Source organism: Chelonia mydas, chromosome 9, assembly GCF_015237465.2.
Source record: "Chelonia mydas isolate rCheMyd1 chromosome 9, rCheMyd1.pri.v2, whole genome shotgun sequence".
Classification (NCBI taxonomy): domain Eukaryota; kingdom Metazoa; phylum Chordata; order Testudines; family Cheloniidae; genus Chelonia; species Chelonia mydas.
In genome coordinates this window covers 92,484,841-92,504,152 of record NC_057855.1, presented here as the reverse complement: position 1 = coordinate 92,504,152, position 19,312 = coordinate 92,484,841, and the positions used below count along the sequence as shown (strand labels likewise).

Sequence of the window (19,312 nt, the reverse complement as noted above, 5' to 3'; positions counted from 1 at the left end):
CACTCAGGGTGAGAGTCACCCCGTGCAGAAAGCCAGCATAAGGCCCATGCACCAATTAAGCCATCAAAGCCCTCTCTGGCATGAGCTATTAGGGCTTACGGTAAGTGGGAATTAAATAACTGTGAATTTCACCAGTGCTCCGATTTGCAAAAGCCAGAATATGGTGGGCTACCTGCATGCTGGGTGAACAATTACCACCCTAACTGCATGACCATTTTGTGGCTTGCCTTCTATTTATTTTGTGTAGTACTGACGTTCATGACAATCCCCCGAGCAGACTGATTAAAACCCAAATACAGACATGAAACCGTGGGAAAGTTGTTTAGCTGTCATCCTAAGGAAATGCTCTTCTCCAAGTACATAGCAATATCAAACAGCTTATTATTGATTAAACTTTGAAAATAAAATTGCAACACTGTTTGCAGCAATGCCAGCCATTCTAATACTCACATAAGCATCCTGTGTTTTCATGCATTCGTTAAATGGTATTACCGAGCCTGTGCCCTGGGCTGCCTACAGGTGGAAAAAGAAAACTCTTCAGATAACCAGTTAACATTCATAACAAGCTTTTAAAGCAGTGCACGGTGCCATCTCCAAAGATAGGCGTCTTGTCCGCATTTCCATTATAAATCTCATTGCAAGAGGGGTGGTTGATATACCATCTCAGCTGTCTCAAACTGCATCAAGTAAAACCCTGGCATGCAAGTTGTCAATTTAGTTGTACTTTTTTTGTTTAAAATAAAAACAAACCAACATTTTCTCCATTTAAGATCCAGCCAAAGGGGGAAAAAAAAGTCAAATTTTCAGCATATCATTGTAAACTATTTGAGGCAGACACCATCTCTGTGTTCTGTTTGTATAATGCCCAGCATGATGGGTGCCTGGTCCATGACTGAAGCTCCTAGGTGCTCCTGCAACACAAGAATAAATAACACTAATATCAAAAATCAACAAGAAAATGAGCAAAATTAACACCAAACATATTTTGTTAATTACAATCAGATTGTTCCTGGAGTTAACTTCGAGCCAAATTTTGCCACCTCTACTCCTGTTGAGGAGTAGCCCATTCAAACTATTCACAGAATAAGGTATTATTCAACGAGCGTATGGGTGGCAAAATTAGGCCCCATGGCATGTTGATGATGTAAATGTATTTTTAAAAGATAGATAGTTACATTGGTAAAACAGCTAATTAAGATGAGCACACAGCAAGCTTTCATAATGTAGGTGAGGCTGAAGAAGCATATAAAGTGCTGTGATTCTTGCATTTGAGATCTCTCGGTATCTTCCCCCTAGAGGCATAAAGGTCCCAGGTCATCCTGGTGAAACTCTATTGATGTCACCAGTGATAAATTTGATCCCGATTGGCTTCTACTTGAATAGCTAGAAAGACCAGATGTCAATCAGCATAGTAGCTTGGAAGCAAAGACATTCAGGAGAAAATTTATAACATTCCGTTTTTTGTCAAATTTTCTGGACTCCCCTTTTAATCATTGCTGGTTACGAAAGATGAATGTGTTCTATTTTCCTTCTCTCATCCTGGCTTCTCTCGCTGCTTCATCATGAAGTCATAATCTTGGGTTTATGACATCAAAGTCTCCTTCAGTGATCCATCTGCAGGGGGGAAAATGTTGAAAGGTAGAAAGGGAAGGTGAAATATGAGGAGATGGGGAGTCATTTAAACACACATGCCCTTGATAGATGGTATGAAATGCCAAGAGTATCATGGGATACATATATATTATAGATCGGGGCAGAGACCAGGGATGAAATCCTGGCCCTACTGAAGTCTATAGGAGTTTAGCCATTGACTTCAATAGTGCCAGGCTTTCACCCCTATCTTTATATGTGTTTGTCCAGTGCCTAGCACAATGGGACCTCTGAGTGCTCCTTTCATACAAATATATATATTTGGGGTTTTTTCACCATTTTCCATTGACTTCTTCACACACTATCAATGCAACTGCCATTCTGATAAGCTTTAAATGCCTCATCCATTTTCCTTTTGCCACTCTGAATTATACATCTTCAGATGTCAAACTCAATATCTGCAGCAGCCTGTCCTCTACAAAGAGAAATACTGTAGGGTATTCTTTAGCTAGGTGAATATTGTTCAAAGGCAGCAGGGTTTGTACGAAAGGAGGCTGCAGCTAAAACTGAAACTGTCTCCAGTGGCCAGGGAGAGGGGAAAATCTTTGTGTTCTTAGATATGGCTTTTCTGTCCAGTGAAAACCAGAACAGAGATGAGCACTGACTTTTTTTCTTCCTTAGCTGTTACTGTGCCCCCTTTTCAGAGAGATATTGCTTGCCTTTTCAGCATAGTTCCTCATTACTACTGATTCTAGGTGGCCTCTTGGTCAGCACTGTGTTTTATGATTACTGCCACCGAAAAGCTCCACAGAAACCAGCAACACCAAGACCTCAATCTTGCACAAATAATTTACACAGATGAGTAGTCCCACTGTCTTCATGCATGTGTTTGAAGAAACAGGGCCTTAGAAATAGCCTTAGAAATAATGATGAGAGTCTGATTTGAAACCACAACATTCACAAATTGCAGAGCTAAAATGTAATGCTCCCTATTTAACCCATCCCATTGTGACTTAATATTGCAGGGGATTGCGAACACAGTAGTAGTTTTAGAAAGGGGCAAATATTTTAAAATAAATAAAACCCCAACCCTGCAAATATTTGCTCAAGTTAACCATACTGAATTTGCTTTGGCCATTTGCACCCCTTTTCCTGTTTGCTTTCTACAAATATCGTTGTGAGTGAGTTTAATTGAAGAAATGTGCATGTGTTGGAAATATCAGCGTGGATCGTTTCTACAGGCCAAAGTCAGACTTATGCTAGGCTAACTGACTTTGGCCTAGTCTTTGTTTGACATGAGTGTTGCTCCATGTGGACTTGCTTAAATGATGCTTCTAGCTATGTAGGATAAATGTGGTGTTTTCTACTGTGTTGGAGGACACAGATAAGGAAGTTAATCATACCCTCTTAATACACAAAATATAATGCCAAAAAGTCCCTATAATTAGGAAAAGCAGGAAAATCCCAATATGGCGTATGGTGACATGATGAAATGAAAATAACGTGGACAGCAAAAGGTATGTAACCTGAAGTCTGCACAGGCGTATTATACAAATTATGATGGTCAGATAATGTTGAAAGGTATAAATATGCTAGAGTGGAAGGGCATAGTCAGAAACTTCTAGGAGAAATCCATCATAACCAGTCTAAGCCCCAAGAGAAGCCACTGATCAATATTTCTTCTATAGATCTGTCATTCATTGCTTTTTATAGCAATTGCAAACACAAGACCATACTTTTGGTTCAAATAAGGGTTTGAATTAATGAATCTGAGTGTGTAGTAATCCTCACCCAACACCTAGACATATTGAATTGTAAATGAATAGTCATTTCTATTTGCAGAAAGCACATTCTGAATTTGCATGTCCAAGTACTCACGCTGGAAACCTTAATCTGGGTAATTTTTGTACTAACCGTGGTGCAAAAGCAGTAACACGTGACCTTCGTGTGTACTGAGAAATAAATGACAGCGCTCACATTTGGCATATTGAATACAAATGCTCACAGTGAAGTGCTGAAATATAATCCACAGGCCATGATTATTCATAGAAATTATCTGGTGAGTAATTTCAATTAAATAAATTCAAGAAAACAAGACAAAGAGGCTAACTTAGTGGAATACATTATTTACTATGAATTAGTCACTCCAAGTGAAAGTCACCTTTGTGCGGAAAGCCAGCACAAAGACTAATGTCCAGTGAAGTCCCGCTTAAGCTGTGTTTTGAGGACTTAATTGGGAACTTTGGTGGGGTATAATTGGTTGGGCTGGCTCTCTGTACAGGGTGAATTTCACCCTTTGCTCTTGTTGTTTCACATGCCATTCTATATATGCCATTGGGACATTAGGATTTGAATCCTGATTGTGGTTCTTTCAGCATTACTGCCATACAAATAATAAGGGAACATATTTAGCTATGGTGTTTACTGTATAATAAAGCAAGACATATCTCACAGTCAGATTTGGACCAATGAATATTAACAGTACCTGCATAACCTACTGCATATTTGACCTTAAATGTTAAGGTGAAGCATGCAAAGATGAGTGCTGAGGTACCAAAGTACATACCATGCAAGAAGATCATTGTGTTCAGTGGGATTCTGCATGATTAAAGATACTCACATCGTAAGTGTTTGCAGAACTGGACACTCACATTTAAAAATATGTTTACAATATATTCAACATAGATTATACATAAAAGGAACCCTATTATTAATTTATTTTAAGTAGTTGCATTAGCTGTTTAATAGTTACCCTCTCACAATGAAAGAAACAATAAATCCATTGATGTATATCATGGGAATATCTGTCATTAGAAAAACCAGTCCTGCTGTCCCTATCAGGGTAAAACTCCCATTTAAGGGATTCTGCAAAGCATCTAAGCAGATACTTAGCCTGTTTAACTCAATGAGACTTCAAGTTAAGCGTTTGTTTAAAGAAATAATCCCAGACCCATTGAAGTCTGTTGGATTCTTTCCATTGACTTCAATAGTCTTTGGATCAGGCCTAAATGCTTTGCTGAATATGGATGGACATATGAACTTGCATACATTTAAACACGTGTTGTGCTGAATTGGGCCTCACATCAATGGGTGGGGATGGAGGAGGAGGTTTTTTCAAGTAAAGATTGAAGGGAGTGGGCTCAAGCTAAGGAAATATGTGTTGGTAATAACATGGTACTGAATGTATCGATGTACCCAATGCATTAGCAGACTGGAGAATTGTTGTTTTTCCCCCCCCAAGTGCTTGTATATCCAGTTTCATACTGAAGCAGATTTTGTTGTTATAACTCAGAAAATATATGATTTTTATTTTTAAAAAAATCAGTATTCTACAAAAATGATGCAAAACAATGGTGATGATGGGAGTGACCTCTTCAGCTCTAGAGAGGAGAGAGTGGCCCTTAAAACAATGTAAATTCCTGGTTAGGATTTCAGTTCCTGCAGGAGCCTGGAGCTGGGAATAGGAGTTGATAGCAGGTTTGTTTTAAGTTGTATCATTGAGTTATTTTATTTACATAGTAAATGGTCATGAAATATTAATAAACACAATCCCAATACAGCACAGAGATCTTAGGGTACTGGGGAGGGCAGGGGAACTGAATTAAATAAATGCATCACAGGGCTTAAGAAATTCTAGTCAATAGCCTTGCCAGTTAAACATTTCAGCCTATTGGGCAAACTCCAACCCAGCAGCCCACATTGCAGGTAGCCACTGGGCTGTGTGGTAAGTTGTCCACCACCTCAGCTGGGGTGTCTGGTGGCTCTTTGGTGGAGGCAGCATCTCTGCCTCTCGCAGGTGCACACACTCCCCGGTTTGCTGCTGAGCATCAGTTGTGAGGAAGAAAAGAAATCAAGGCACCCAGGTTGTGGGCAGAGTCTGCCTGTTCTCTCCCCTCTCTGCCCTTCACATTGACTGTCGCATTCCCATCCCTTTTCCTCCATTCCCCAAAGGAAGCCGGTGCAGCAGGATCCTCCTCTTTCTCCCTCGTCTTTACAACATGCTTTTTATTGCTGCTGGCTGAGATAAAGCCTTATACTACAAGACACAAGTATTTTTCCTGTTTACTGCTAAATACAGTAACTGTTTATTTTCTTAATAATCACTGTTAGTAAAGAATAAAAATATCTCACAATGTAACAATGACTACACACACACACACACACTCACAGAGTGACAATGTCTCAAGCCGTCCACCCACCCGGACATATCTAGGAAAACACACACAGGCAGATGACTCTGGGAGCGCACACAGAGAGGTAATGAAGTCTATGAGCTTATCTCAGGACCCTAAGCACTAGCACCATTTGGGGACAGAAGTAGTGTGAAAAATTGCCACTTTCCCTCATTGAGACTTAGTGGATTGGTTTGTGTCTGTGAGATGATTACAGTCCTCAGATTATGTAGCTCAAGGAGAGATGGGCTGGAATACCAAGAGCTACTGAAATAGATGTTAAAACTTCAGCAACAAGGAGAATGCAAGGATGCAAATGCTTTGCAGACATCATTTCACTGCTCAAGTCTTAACCCCTTGTTTAACTAACAGGACGGTGAAGCATTTCATGTACCCATTCCTGACAAATGCATTCAGACCACCTAGCCATTCCAGCACACGTTCACCTTGGGGCAATGGTTTCCAGCTGATGAGTAAAGGTAGCTATTGCTCACCTAACAGAAATTCAGCTGAGTTTCTACCTTTCTAGAAAAAAAATAAGGAGTACTTGTGGCACCTTAGAGACTAATAAATTTATTTGAGCATAAGCTTTCTAGAGATTTCCCATTCTCGTCTTGCATCTCACACCACAGGACCTTAGAGAAGGTCTCTCCCTTTTTTCATTCCTCTTTTACTGGATGATGAGATTTTTGCCAGAAATTTTTACCACCTGTATATGGAAAGGTGTTTGACCCTCACCAACTTTTCTTCCTTCAGAAAATCTGATATTATGACTGAAGAAAGTCTCCCCCAGTCCATGTTTCTACGGAGTTAGAAAACCTGCCCCATGATATCCACACCTATGAAGAGGAAGACAGTATGGTTAGCGGAGTTCTGTAAGGGTATTGATCTGTGTAGCACTTTGTATCCCTATATTGTATTCAATTCTTTTTAATAGCCAAGGGATACCATGCAGGCTCTAAGACCATGCAGGAGCCTCCATCTGCTGTAGCATATTTAACCTGCATAAGGTGCTCTCACACTATTTGAAGCTGTCTAGGCTTGGATCAAGCGAGTCCTTCAGTTCATTCCTATCCTTCTACACTTGAAAAATATCTACATGGAGAACAGAGATTCGATAAGAGAGGGGACGTCAATGTAGCAGACAAAGATATAAAAAGATCCTGTAGCTGGAAACTGAAGCTAGAACAATTTAAACTTGAAATAAGGTGCAAATTTTTAACAGTGAAGGTAATTCACAATTGGAATAACTTACCAAGGTAGATTCTCCATCACACAAAATTGTTAAATCAAGACTGAATGTTTTTTTCTAAAAGATGTGCTCTACTTCCAACAGGAATTAATTCAGGTAAGTCCTATTGTTTGTGTTAGGCAGGAGATCAGACTAGATGATCACAAATGACCTGATCTATGAGTCTTTTCCTCCAAGTGTGTGTGGGGGGAGGTGTGGGGGATAACAAAAATTGTCTGGAAAGCCAGCATTTCTGGGCAGAAACCAGCATCTCCCTAAACCACTTCAGCCTCTCTGCCTGTTGACTCCTTTGACAACCGAGAATGTAAGTATAAAATTGAAGTTTGTTGAAGGCCACCATCAGATTGAGGCTACCCCACAATCCTAATGCCTGGAATTGATCTGGCTTTAATTAAATGAAGTCAAGGGGAGGGGGGGAAACAGGCAGAAAAGCAAATGCTTTTACCATTTACTTGTTAAGTAAAGGGATTATAAAACATTTATGGTGTACTGAGAAAATCATAACTTTGCTCCTAAATATCCCCTTTACTCCTCCTACTACCGTGATCATTGTACATATGTACGTGTAGTGTAATGGCATCAGCATCTTCTCTGTGCTTATTACTTCTGCCATCCCCTGACATGCTGTTCCTTCCATCCCACATACAGCTGGCAATTACTGCTGAGATGCGCAGTGTGTGAATACTCTTTCCACAGACATCATTAGCAACTGACATAAATGCACCTTGGTTCTAAGACACAGGTATGCAAGTCCAGCATATACAGTCCCACAAACCAAGTCCAGGACAGGACACTTTAACACCAGTACACACTACATGTCAAAATAGTTCATGCACAAAACCGCACATGCATACATAAAGCCATCAGAAAGAAATGCAGTGGACTTACTGTTGCCTTCTGCTTTTGCAGTCTGTTGGAGAGAGTTGTGCATTTCTCAAGAGAGTGTTAAGGATGTTACAGTGTTGTGTATAGGTGTGGTGCATGGAAGGAGGCCGGGGGGGGGGGGGGAGGGAAATGCCTGTGTGTGCGGGCACTGGCACTCCAAAGTATTCCCCCCAGGAAAGTCCTGCATATCTTTAGTCCCAAAGTCTCCAAATTGTATCCTCAAAATAGAGAACAATCTAAACATGCCTACTGGAAAAAAAATAATCATCCAGAGCAGGAGCACTACAAAAACCTGGACCCAGCATATATATGCTTCTGAATCCAGCCAAATTTTGCCCTCAAATTCTAATGTCGAATGAGAAAACAAGCAAAAAACGGCTGCAAAAAATTCTGGACGTTGATGCATCCCACTGCAAAATTCTGGATCCAGTACATGGATCTTGGCAAATTTTGGCCCCACGCTGTACTGTATGTGTGTGTGGGGAAACATGTAACAGCTCCTAGGGCACCCAAAAATTCAGACCCTATTGCGGGCTGGAGCAGCAGCATTGCAAAAATGTGACTCCAACACCCTGATCCTTTTTTTCAGGCTCCCCCTCCCCATTTCCTAAAATACCTAAACAGAGAATAAGTGCAGCTGCTCAGATTGCAACGCCAAGCCAGTGCATCCCTGCTCAGCACCATCTCAGAGACATCTATCCAGTGCTGGAAGCCTGATGGCTCTTATCCTATTTTTGACCCCCCCCCCCCCCCCCCCAAGCCCCCAGCAGAATAGGCAACACATGTTGCTGTTCCTAAAATCTGAGCTCCTACACAACCTGGTTAAACAGCCGCACAACCTCGTACAGCAGACACCTAGGTGTTGCCAGGTCCAGCAAATTTTTGGCCAGAAAATCTCTACGTTTAACTTCATAAATAGAGATCCCCCGCTATAAAACTCTGGTAATACTGCATCTTGGCACAGGAGCACCGGAAAACAATCGTCATGAATGATCTTGTCCTTCCCCCCGATAGACCTCCCCCCCCCAAAGTTTTACCTTCTCAACAGACAGCAAGTTCAGCCCTCCTTTTACATCAGATAAAACTGTATCCAATGCATTGTGCTTAAGTGAAGCCCCAGCAACCCGGCTCTGACATCTCGTTCTTTTCTAGCGGCAGCCAAATCTCATACCGTAACCCTGGCAGTTTGGCAGCCCAGATAGTCTAGCCGGTGTGAATGATCACATTATATGTTGTTTGAGCCTGGTCAGCTCTTGGCTGAGCCACTCCAAGCAGCGTAAGGGATTTCGAAACACCTCTTCCATTCCCTGTCAACCCCCGCGGAGGGGGAGGCGGGCGTGTTCAGACCCCCTTAGGTGGCTTTGCAGCTCTCCCAGCGTTGGGTACGGAGGTAGGCGCTAGGGATGTTGCGGGGCGAGGGTCGGGGCCAAAATTTGGCTGGATCCGGATGCCGGCTCCGGGTTTTTTGCGGAACCCTCTGCTCCGGCCGCCAGATTTTGGTGTGCAGCCGAAGCTGCTGGACGCCTCTTGGCTTTGGACCGTGCGACTGCGGTGGGGGGGTGGAAATGGGTCGGGGGGGGGAGACTCGGGGGCCAAACCCTGGCAGGATCCAGGTGAAGCCGGCTTTTGCCGCCCCCTCCCCCGGCTGCTGGGGAGGGCCACGCTGCCGGTGTAGCGGCGAGCTCAGCGCTCCGGAGGCAGCGGAGCGGGGTTGTGGGGGGGACCCCGCAAGAAGAGGCTGCGGGGCGGGAGTGGGGCGGGGAGGGAAGGGGGGGGGGAGAGACGTGCCTCCCCCCGGCAGCCCCATCCCCGGGCGTGACGTCAGCCCCGGCTCCGTCCAAGGGCAGCCTGCAAAAGCCTCGGGATTCAAACCGCTCGGCGCAGCGGCGGGGCGCGGGCTGCAGCCGGGACGGGAGCGGCGGCGGCGGCGTCTCTCCCCCTGCCCAGCCCGCGGGGCGAAACTTCCATGCGGAGCGGCCGCCTCTTGCTGCCGCCGGGACCGCAGCGCGGCGCGGGGCGGCCGGTCTCCCCGGCGGCCGGCGGGATGCGGAGCGCGTGGGTCGGTGCGCGGGCGGGGAGCCGGGTGCGGTCCTGAGGCGTGAGTACCGCGGCCCTGCGGGGGCGGGGGGGGGAGAGCGCGGGCTCGGGGGGTCCGGGGCTCCCCGCTGGCGCCGCCCGGGTCGGGGGAGCGCTCGGAGTCGGGGCGCAAGGAGCCGCCCGGGAGCGGGGCCGCTCGGGGCTGAGCAGAGGCAGGCGGCTCTGCAGCGGGAGGGGCTCTGCTGGGTGTGTGTGGGGGGGGGGTCCCCTGCAGCTGTTTGGAGACGGGGGGGGGTCTGAGCCAGTTTTGGGGTAACTCGGGGGGCAGGGGGTTAGCAGGGGCTGGGGCAGGGCGAGCTGCCCCCAGGGCCAGTGGGAGGAGGGTGTGTGTGTGTGGGGGGGCTTTTGCCCTGATCTGCCTTGTTGCTCCCCCTTTTCCTGGCTTCCTTAACTGGGGTTCTCCTTCCCCTCCCCACCTGCTTGCAGGTTTGTCTGCAGGTACCGGAGCTGGGACCCGCGCGGCGCCTAAAGATGCTGAAGGGGGTCTGGTTGCTCAGTGTGTTGACAGTGGCTGGGATCTCGCCCACGACGGAGAGCCGCAAGCCCGCCAAAGACATTTGCAGCCGGAGCCGCTGCCCCTGCGAGGAGAAGGAGAACGTGCTGAACATCAACTGCGAGAACAAAGGCTTCACCACCGTCAGCCTGCTGCAGCCGCCCCCCTCCAAGATCTACCAGCTGTTCCTCAGCGGCAACGCCCTCACCCGCCTGCACCCCAATGAGTTCGTCAACTATTCCAACGCCGTGACCCTGCACCTGGGCAACAACGACATGCAGGAGATCCGCACCGGGGCCTTCAGTGGCCTGCGGACCCTCAAGAGGCTGCACCTCAACAACAACAGGCTGGAGGTGCTCCGGGAGGACACCTTCCTGGGCCTGGAGAGCCTGGAATACCTGCAGGCCGATTACAACTATATCAGTGCCATAGAGGCCGGAGCCTTCAGCCAGCTCAACAAGCTGAAAGTCCTCATCCTCAACGACAACCTCCTGCTGTCCCTGCCCAGCAACGTCTTCCGCTTCGTCCTGCTCACCCACCTGGACCTGAGGGGGAACAGGCTGAAGATGTTGCCCTTCGCTGGCATCCTGGAGCACATTGGTGGGATCATGGAGATCCAGCTGGAGGAGAACCCTTGGAATTGCACCTGCGACCTGCTCCCCCTCAAAGCCTGGCTGGACACCATCACCGTCTTTGTCGGGGAGATCGTCTGTGAGACGCCCTTCCGGCTGCATGGGAAGGACGTGACCCAGCTCACGCGGCAAGACCTCTGCCCTCGGAAAAGTTCCAGTGACTCTCACCAGAGGGAAAAGCACCCTTCCCACTCAGACACGCACATCCAGAGGCTCTCACCCACGGCCAACCCTGCCGTCAGCCCCACCAGAGCCCCAAAAGCCAGCCGGCCACCCAAAACGAGGAACCGTCCAACGCCTCGGGTCACGGTGTCAAAAGACAGGCAAATTTTCGGACCTATCATGGTTTACCAGACCAAGTCCCCTGTGCCCATCACCTGCCCAAGTGGCTGTGTCTGCACTTCACAAAGCTCTGACAATGGTCTAAATGTTAACTGCCAAGAGAAAAAGATCAGTAACATCTCAGATCTCCACCCCAAACCCACCAGTCCAAAGAAACTTTACCTTACAAGTAATTATCTACAGGTTGTTTATAAAACTGATCTCCTTGAATACAGCTCTCTGGATTTGTTACATTTAGGAAACAACAGGATTGCAGTGATACAGGAAGGTGCCTTTACAAACCTCACCAGTTTACGCAGACTTTATCTCAATGGCAATTACCTTGAAATCTTGTACCCTTCTATGTTCAATGGACTGCAGAGCTTGCAGTATCTCTACTTAGAGTATAATGTCATTAAGGAAATCCTGCCACGCACTTTTGATGCTCTGAGCAACCTTCATCTATTATTTCTGAACAACAACTTGCTGAGGTCTTTGCCTGATAATGTGTTTGGTGGTACTTCCCTCACGAGGCTCAATCTGAGGAACAACCACTTCTCATACTTGCCTGTGAGAGGCATCCTTGACCAGCTCTCGGCTTTAATTCAGATAGACCTCCAAGAAAATCCTTGGGATTGCACGTGTGACATAATGGGGCTCAGGAACTGGATAGAGCATGTCACTGAGCAGAACAATCAACAGTCAAGTCCCCCTGTAGTTATCAATGAGGTCATATGCGAGTCTCCAGCTAAGCACTCAGGAGAACATCTGAAATTCCTGAGCAAAGAGGCCATCTGTCCAGAGAACCCTAACTTGTCAGATTCTACTCTCTTCTCTATGAGTCATAACACAGACACACCACAGTCCCTTAGCGTCTCGCCCAGCTCCTATCCAGAAATACACACAGAAGTTCCACTCTCTATCTTAATTTTAGGCTTGCTGGTTGTGTTTATCTTGTCTGTCTGTTTTGGGGCAGGCTTGTTTGTCTTTGTTCTGAAACGCCGAAAGGGAGTGCCAAGCGTGCCCAACAGTGCAAACAACTTAGACATAAGTTCATTTCAGCTGCAGTATGGGTCTTACAACATGGAGAGCCACGATAAAACTGAAGGGCATGTTTATAACTACATCCCCCCTCCTGTCGGGCAGATGTGCCAAAACCCAATCTACATGCAAAAGGAAGGGGATCCAGTTGCATACTACAGGAATCTCCATGAGTTTAGCTATAGCAATCTTGACCACAAAAAGGAAGACTCCGCCAGCCTTGCATTTACAATCAGTGCCGCTGAATTGCTGGAAAAGCAGTCCTCGCCAAGGGAGCCAGAGCTGCTGTATCAAAACATTGCAGAGAGGGTCAAGGAACTCCCCAGTGGAGGGGTTGTTCATTATAACTTTTGCACCTTACCCAAAAGGCAGTTTGCTCCTTCCTATGAATCCAGACGCCAAAACCAGGACAGGATAAATAAGACTGTTTTGTATGGAACACCCAGGAAATATTTTGCAGAACAGTCTAAACCCGAGCATCCTTTGCTGCAAGGAAAGCTACAAACGGAACCAGACTACCTCGAAGTTCTGGAAAAACAAACTGCAATTAGTCAGCTGTGAGGGTGGATTGGGGGGGGAGGAGGAGGCATTTTAAAAGGGTCTTAAAGTCAAACTTGATTGGTATTGAGCTCTGAATCAGTGTGACTTGTCACATTCTCAATATTTCCACTTTTTAAATTCTGAAAACAAGCAAACACAACCCTCTTATACTGTGCTGAGGGTGTAGTGTTGCTTTTGCAAAGGTCCCTTTAAGTTATTTCTACATCTTTCTTCTTTTTTCCCTCCCCTTAGGAACTGTCTCTGCAAATGAATGTTTCGACAATAGATTTTTGCATAATTCTCTTTTTTTTTTGAGTTGGGAGGAAGGGGGACTTTTTTTTTCTCTTCAATTTAAAGTGGAAAGGTAATGTATTATGTAGAAGATCTCCAAAGATCTTTTTCCTGGACTATAACTTTTTTTGTAAATAATAATATACAATACTGCTGTTTCAATTACAAGTATAGCCACTGGGCATCACTTTCTTGTGTTAAAGTGCCTTTGCACTTTAAGTACATTATTACTTAATTGTTGCTCTTAGCTTTGATAAATTGAACCTATTTTAATGTGTTGTATTTTTGAAATTAAAAAAATGTAAAATAGATCTATATGTCAGCTGCATTAAATCAAACCATCTTGCTTGAGTTATAGGAAGCCAGACCTTCTTTAAGGGAATGTAGTTCTAGGACTTTATAGATTGAACTGTAAATTATTTGGATTTTTTTCCCCCCCTTTGGGTTTGGTTTAAGTGATTCATTGAAATCAACTAAGAGGACTTAGCAATGGACTAGAGGTAATCAGCTGCCTCAGATGGGAGTAACAGTTCATTAATAAAAGACATTTAACATGACATCATAGTGAACTGAACAATTAATGTCCCTTCTCAATTCATTACACTGCAGCTCTAACACAGCCAATAATGTTCAGTGGTTTAAGATTTTTTCATACTAAATAAAACATTACTCTACTTGTAATGTATATTTTCTGCATTAAATTAGATATTTTTATACATTTAACAACAGAGTTTATTTTTCTAACTTAATTGGAATTACCAGTTTGTTTTCTTGCCAGGTGTAGTACTTTTAAAATAAGCATGCACACCAGCAGGGGCCGCCACACAACCTCATTAAACACACAGCCATACACGTAAATGAATAAACAAACTTGCAAAGAAACTTCAGAAGTGAGATTAGAACCTGGGTCCCCTCAGTCTGCTAGAGATTGATAGATACATCATACTAACTTTCAGCAATGTGAACAATTTCATGTTTTCCCTATCTAAATAGAAAGTAACAGTGCAGCAATCCTAACCCAGTTGATAAACAACTCCTACTAAATACAGTAGTTTAAATTTTTAGAGGGGTTTATTAATCAATTACCTTTTAATCTCAATATGGGTTTTAATAAGAACATCAGTAAACATAGTCAATATGTTTTCTGTTCTGCCTTAGACTTGGGCTTGTGTTACTTGAATCTTTACCTTCACATCTAAAATGTACATTTCTTTCCTTCCTGAAGAATATTGAAAACATTTTAATTAACAAGTGAGATACACAAACTTTATAGAGCCTTAGTAGCCTGTAAATAATTTTTAGATCCAAACATTGTGTGATTTCAACAAACAGCCCTTATTTACAACAAAAAGTTTTGTTTTGTCTATTGTAAATCCTTATGCAACTGGGATGGTGATCTGCATATAAAGTAGGCCAGGCTTTTCAATTCCTTATTAAAGCAATTGATGGGGTCTGAAAGAAGCACACTGTTTCCTTTTCATAAATAGGTTACTCCACATAATAATCCTTTATTATCATGCAGAGATTGAAGTGGACTCTGCTGACTGATTTTTAAAGCTTTACTCTAACTAATGATATATTATCTGCAACTTTGAGGAATTTTAAGCAATAGATTTTCGTTATAAATTACTACAATCTGTGTTATTTTAATCAGGACTTTTGCCAGCAGGAAGTAGCTTTATATTTAAGAAGTAAACAAGGTTTGCATGTATAGGGTCAAATATATGGGTCATGCTGCAAACTGTTTTCTAGTGACTTATGTGACATATGAGTACATTAATATGCTAACTTGTCAATTGCTTATCTTTAGAGGCCGTAACTTCTATTGCTGCTCATTAGATCAGGTTTAAAACTGAAGTGCTGCAATGAACCACTGAAGAATCAGTCTTCAAAATGGTCTCATTTCAAGAAGGAGGAGAAGTATTATCATATTAGTTGAAGTTGGAATATTTGCCTGGAATAGCATCCATCTTTGGGTGAGGTACTTATTTGAGAGCTTCCAATACTATTGTCTTATGTCTGGGACACGGGATACAACTAAATGTATTTATTGCTGAGAAAACTAGGAAAATCAGGTGTAGGGATTACTTAAAGTGACCGTTTTGTGATGGGGTTTGCTGCATTAACTCTTTCTAAATTCCCTTTTAGTACCGTTTGCAAAGACTGGCACTTTTCTGTATCTGGAGTTATTAGTAAATCGTCTTCCTCCCTTCTCCAAACAGCAGAACCAATGCAAAATTTCCTTGTCTTCTGCAAATTTGGGTTTTCAATTCTATAATGTTTAAGAACAACATGGTAGCACGCAGATTATGAATTCATTTAGTAGCTATTTATGGTTCAATTTTTATGTTTGTTTTGCTTCCCTGAGTTTTGCACATGGTTCGCCTCGATGGCAAAGAGAGATTTTTCAGGTATTGTTTTCCTTTACATTTTTTTTTTCAGATCTATTAATGTATTTTATTTAGTAAATGCATTTTGATTTGCCTTATCAGTGCAAACTTTTCAAAACAATTTTTATTCTAGGATCTTGTTTGTTATATATTATTAAACTTTAATTTTATTCACAGCTTGCATAGGTTTGAGAGATTTCTTTTTCTTTAACAGTTAAAATGCTGCTTCTGATAGAGCAAGTTGTGCCTCTCAGCTGCTGTCCTGTGGAAGATCTGTCGGCCTCCCTTGCTAGGCAGTAGTGGCGGCTGCTTCTTGCTCCTAGGAGATGATGCCTGCCTTGGTAGCAGCCTCATAGTTAGCAGCAATCTGAAAAGATCTCCCTGGTTGATGGCTCCTTTCCAGAGCTCACCTGTGGAAAAAAAGAGTGACCAAATCAGTGGAAGACTGTCTCTGTATAAAATAAGATGAAAAGCGTTTCTTTTCCTGGTAAATTGATGTATTTATGACGCATGACAGAATGGCCCCCAGATTAAAGATGATGGGTGAGATAGGGTGGCACAGTACTAAAACTATGTAGCTATTTGCAGTGCAAAAAAAAAAGACTGCCTACGTTTGTCTCTCTGGATATAGAGCATTAAATCAATAGGGCTACTGGTAAAGTAAGATCTAAATAAGGTTATCAGAAGTTGACCCACCATGAACACCTGATGAGATGAGGCCGAACGCTACCCTGATGTACAGGCCTGTGCATGGGGGGATGGGTATAAGGAAAGGTGTAACTGAGGATAGAATTTGGTCTATGGTTCCTAGGCGGGCATCTCCTAGGAGAAATTCTATTGCATGTGTGACACACCTGTCTTTCCTGTCTGCTTATTTGTAAATGCTCGTTTTCTCGATAGGGAGATTGAGAGAGAGAACTGCAGTCAGTGGTGTCCATGGCACTTTTCACTAGAGCTCCTATTCTGGCCAGCTTCTAGTTTGGGTAATTGCTAGAGGTTGACATTGTAAACCCCCCTCTCCCCTCAAAAAGAAAAGATTGGTAGAAGGGCCACGGTATGCTATCTCTCAGTGTGCCACCCTCTGCTGCTTGTGACTTTGTAAAGCCTCCAGGTTGTCTGCTTCCTTCCCCCCTGAAGATTCTGTTCTCCTCGCAGTTTTCTTCACCGCCTCGACTCTCTTTGCCTTCCAAGCTGCCTAATCACCTTCTGCAAGCTCTTTCCCTGCACTGATTCAAGCGCTCTCCTCAGATGTATCCTTCTCTGCTGTCCCCCTTTCCTCACAGACAAGCTCGTCCTGTGCCCTATTTCCCTGACGCTGAATTTCAGCACCAAAGGGAGTGATTCAGCCTGGGCAGTCAAGTTCCCCTTCTTTCTGCCTCCTTTGACAGAAGCAGTGTGTGTCTTTCTTGGATGCTGCTGCCTAACCGTCATGGTAAACATGGGCCTTAGCACTAGAGGGAGCTGCACGTAGCAGTTCCCTTCCCCTGCCGCTGTGTGGTCCTCTTCAGCTGGAAGAAGAGGCTAGCTGGCCGGCTTCTAAAACAGAGCAGTGCTCTTGCATCCACAGTGGATTTAACATGTGCTACCCAATCTAAGAACTGCTCTGCCTTTGCTGAGGGACGTTCTGCATGAGGCTTGGCAGATTAGTAATCTTAAACCATAGTAACTACATTCTGCCTCCCTAATGCCCTCTGGGTGTTGAATTCTTCGTTTCTGTCCCTAAACTGTTGCGTGTTGTTGCTGTGCACTGTTAAACATCTGCCTTATTCCACCTCTGAGGTGGATGCATATTGTTGGTGGCTGAAGTGATCCCTGTCGAATGTGGGTGCTTTGGGATGAAAAGCACCTATAAATTCTTTTTGTATCTACAGAGAATTGCACATCAATCTTTTTTCTTTGTTTTTAGTTTATAAAAAAAAGAAACCAAGAAACCCATTTTTTCTTAGTTTTAAGTTGTAACTATTTGTGTCAAGATAATGGTGTAAACAACTTGAATTGCAAAAATAAAACACTTTCAAAAAGAAGATTGACCTTGCATCAGAATACAAATGCCATAATTTTAAACTGCTCATGAGTGAAATGAGATACTGGAAATGTTAATGAAATGTTTTAGGCTCTTCCAGGCTAATCACTGATACAGTTTGTGATTTCACATATTACCACTATAGCAGATGGCGAATGTCAATTAACATAGTGGAAGCATTCCTATTTACCAAAAAATACAGAGTAATAAACTTTTCTGGGAGATGTGACGTTTCTCAGGGTTTTTTTTTTTGTTTGTTTTCAATTCTTTTTTCAAAGCATTCTGTAGAAGAAGTAGAAAAAGTGATTCTTTAGGAAGGGGATTATTAAGTCTGTATTATCAATCTCATCGTTTTTTCTGGGCATGGGGCCAATCATTTTGACTAAGTTTTTGTTTTTAATCCTGGATAATAAGAGAGGTGGATTAATGAGAGGGTTTTTTTTTCCTTTTTGGAAGTGGACTATTGACATGTTTGTGAATATACTGAGTAGATCGTTTTGAATGGAAGAAATTATGGAGGAGCGGTTGGCTTTTAATCATATTACAGACCAGAGAAGTTCAAGAATATTAGTAATGTTTGAAATATGAGAAATCATGAAGTCTAATTTTATTGTTGAGATTATGAACAAAGTCACCCATTTGACTACAGTAGTGGCTTTCATTACATAGTGTTTTGTATCTGGATAGATGAAATTAGAGGTCAGATAGACTTCATTTATCCTAAAGTACATTCACGTAATTGAAGTGTTTGGGATTAGCAAGGTTTTTATTGCTTTCTTGTTTATTACCCTATGTCTGTACATGTCTACAAATATAGCACTGTTGTTACAGCTTGGCTGTAGATGTCTAATAACCATAATACAGTTACCAAGAATAAACCTAGTTAGAATATTTCCTTGTCACTCATTAATATACTTTTTTAAAAATGCCATGGATTAACTATGTAATAGATCCTGTAGTCCATTCACTTCTAAGGGCCTTAGTTGAAACCAGCTTTTCATAAGGGCATATGAAGTACATGTTTCTCCCCTGCTGTGATCAAATTAATATGTGTTACTCGTTAGGAAACGAGACCAATCCGTACTTTGCTGACCTTGAAAGTAAAGATCGTGAGCATAAGATGGCGTTACCATTTTGAAATGGAGGTGATTAACTTGTGTCTTTGCAAGCAGTAGCAATAACTATTGTACAAAAATTATTCTGAAATGTCTGCAATGCCAGATGCAGGTTTCTCTCTGGCTATGACTTGTGTTTCAGCAGCATTGATTCCCTGTGACTTCTCCATTCACCATGCCTCTTGCTCTTGAGTGCAGAAGTGCCGGGTGCTAATTAGCCTCTAAGTAGCAGGCAGTGGGACCATTTGAGGAATGCTGGTTTTGTTGGAGCTGGTACAGTGATTGCATATGGACCTGGTGTAGCTATCTCCTTTTGAGATTGTTGTTTCCATGAAAAGGCTGTAAAATATTTTCTCTCGAAACCACTGATATTATATCAGACACTTTTTTTTTTAAAAATTGTTTTGATTTCCATTTTGAGTGTCACTCCACTGAGGTGGCTTGCATGAACTAGCTTGTTTCTCTTGCTT

The 19,312-nt window shown here is 43.3% G+C and overlaps 1 protein-coding gene and 1 long non-coding RNA gene across 11 annotated transcripts in view; one reads left to right on the top strand and one right to left on the bottom strand.

Moving 5' to 3' along the window:
* Positions 1-9,186, bottom strand: part of LOC119567063 — a 29,140-nt gene extending 19,954 nt beyond the window's left edge. For 3 of the 8 annotated variants that reach the window (XR_006283859.1, XR_006283857.1, XR_006283855.1), the window contains exons 1-3: positions 8,937-9,186; positions 1,176-1,614; positions 451-911 (exon numbers count right to left, since the gene is read on the bottom strand). This is a non-coding gene — a long non-coding RNA (uncharacterized LOC119567063). Of the gene's footprint in view, positions 1-450; positions 1,615-7,902; positions 8,846-8,936 lie in introns of those variants that run through there. The other 5 variants (XR_006283858.1, XR_006283861.1, XR_006283860.1 and 2 more) reach the window with 5 other exon arrangements.
* On the top strand, positions 9,168-18,943 carry SLITRK2 (SLIT and NTRK like family member 2). Of its 3 annotated transcripts, XR_006283854.1 has the most exons (3): positions 9,711-9,997; positions 10,423-15,295; positions 15,919-18,936. XR_006283854.1 is itself a non-coding variant. In XM_037909552.2 (2 exons), exon 2 carries the CDS (start codon positions 10,468-10,470, stop codon positions 13,042-13,044), a length of 2,577 nt encoding a protein of 858 aa, XP_037765480.1. In that variant the 5' UTR covers positions 9,168-9,289; positions 10,423-10,467; the 3' UTR covers positions 13,045-18,943. The 3 variants fall into 3 exon arrangements, 2 of the variants coding, with proteins under 2 accessions (XP_037765480.1, XP_037765479.1); XM_037909552.2 differs by lacking the exon at positions 9,711-9,997 and adding an exon at positions 9,168-9,289 and having other exon boundaries at positions 10,423-18,943; XM_037909551.2 differs by having other exon boundaries at positions 10,423-18,943.
* The last annotated feature ends 369 nt before the right edge of the window (positions 18,944-19,312 follow it).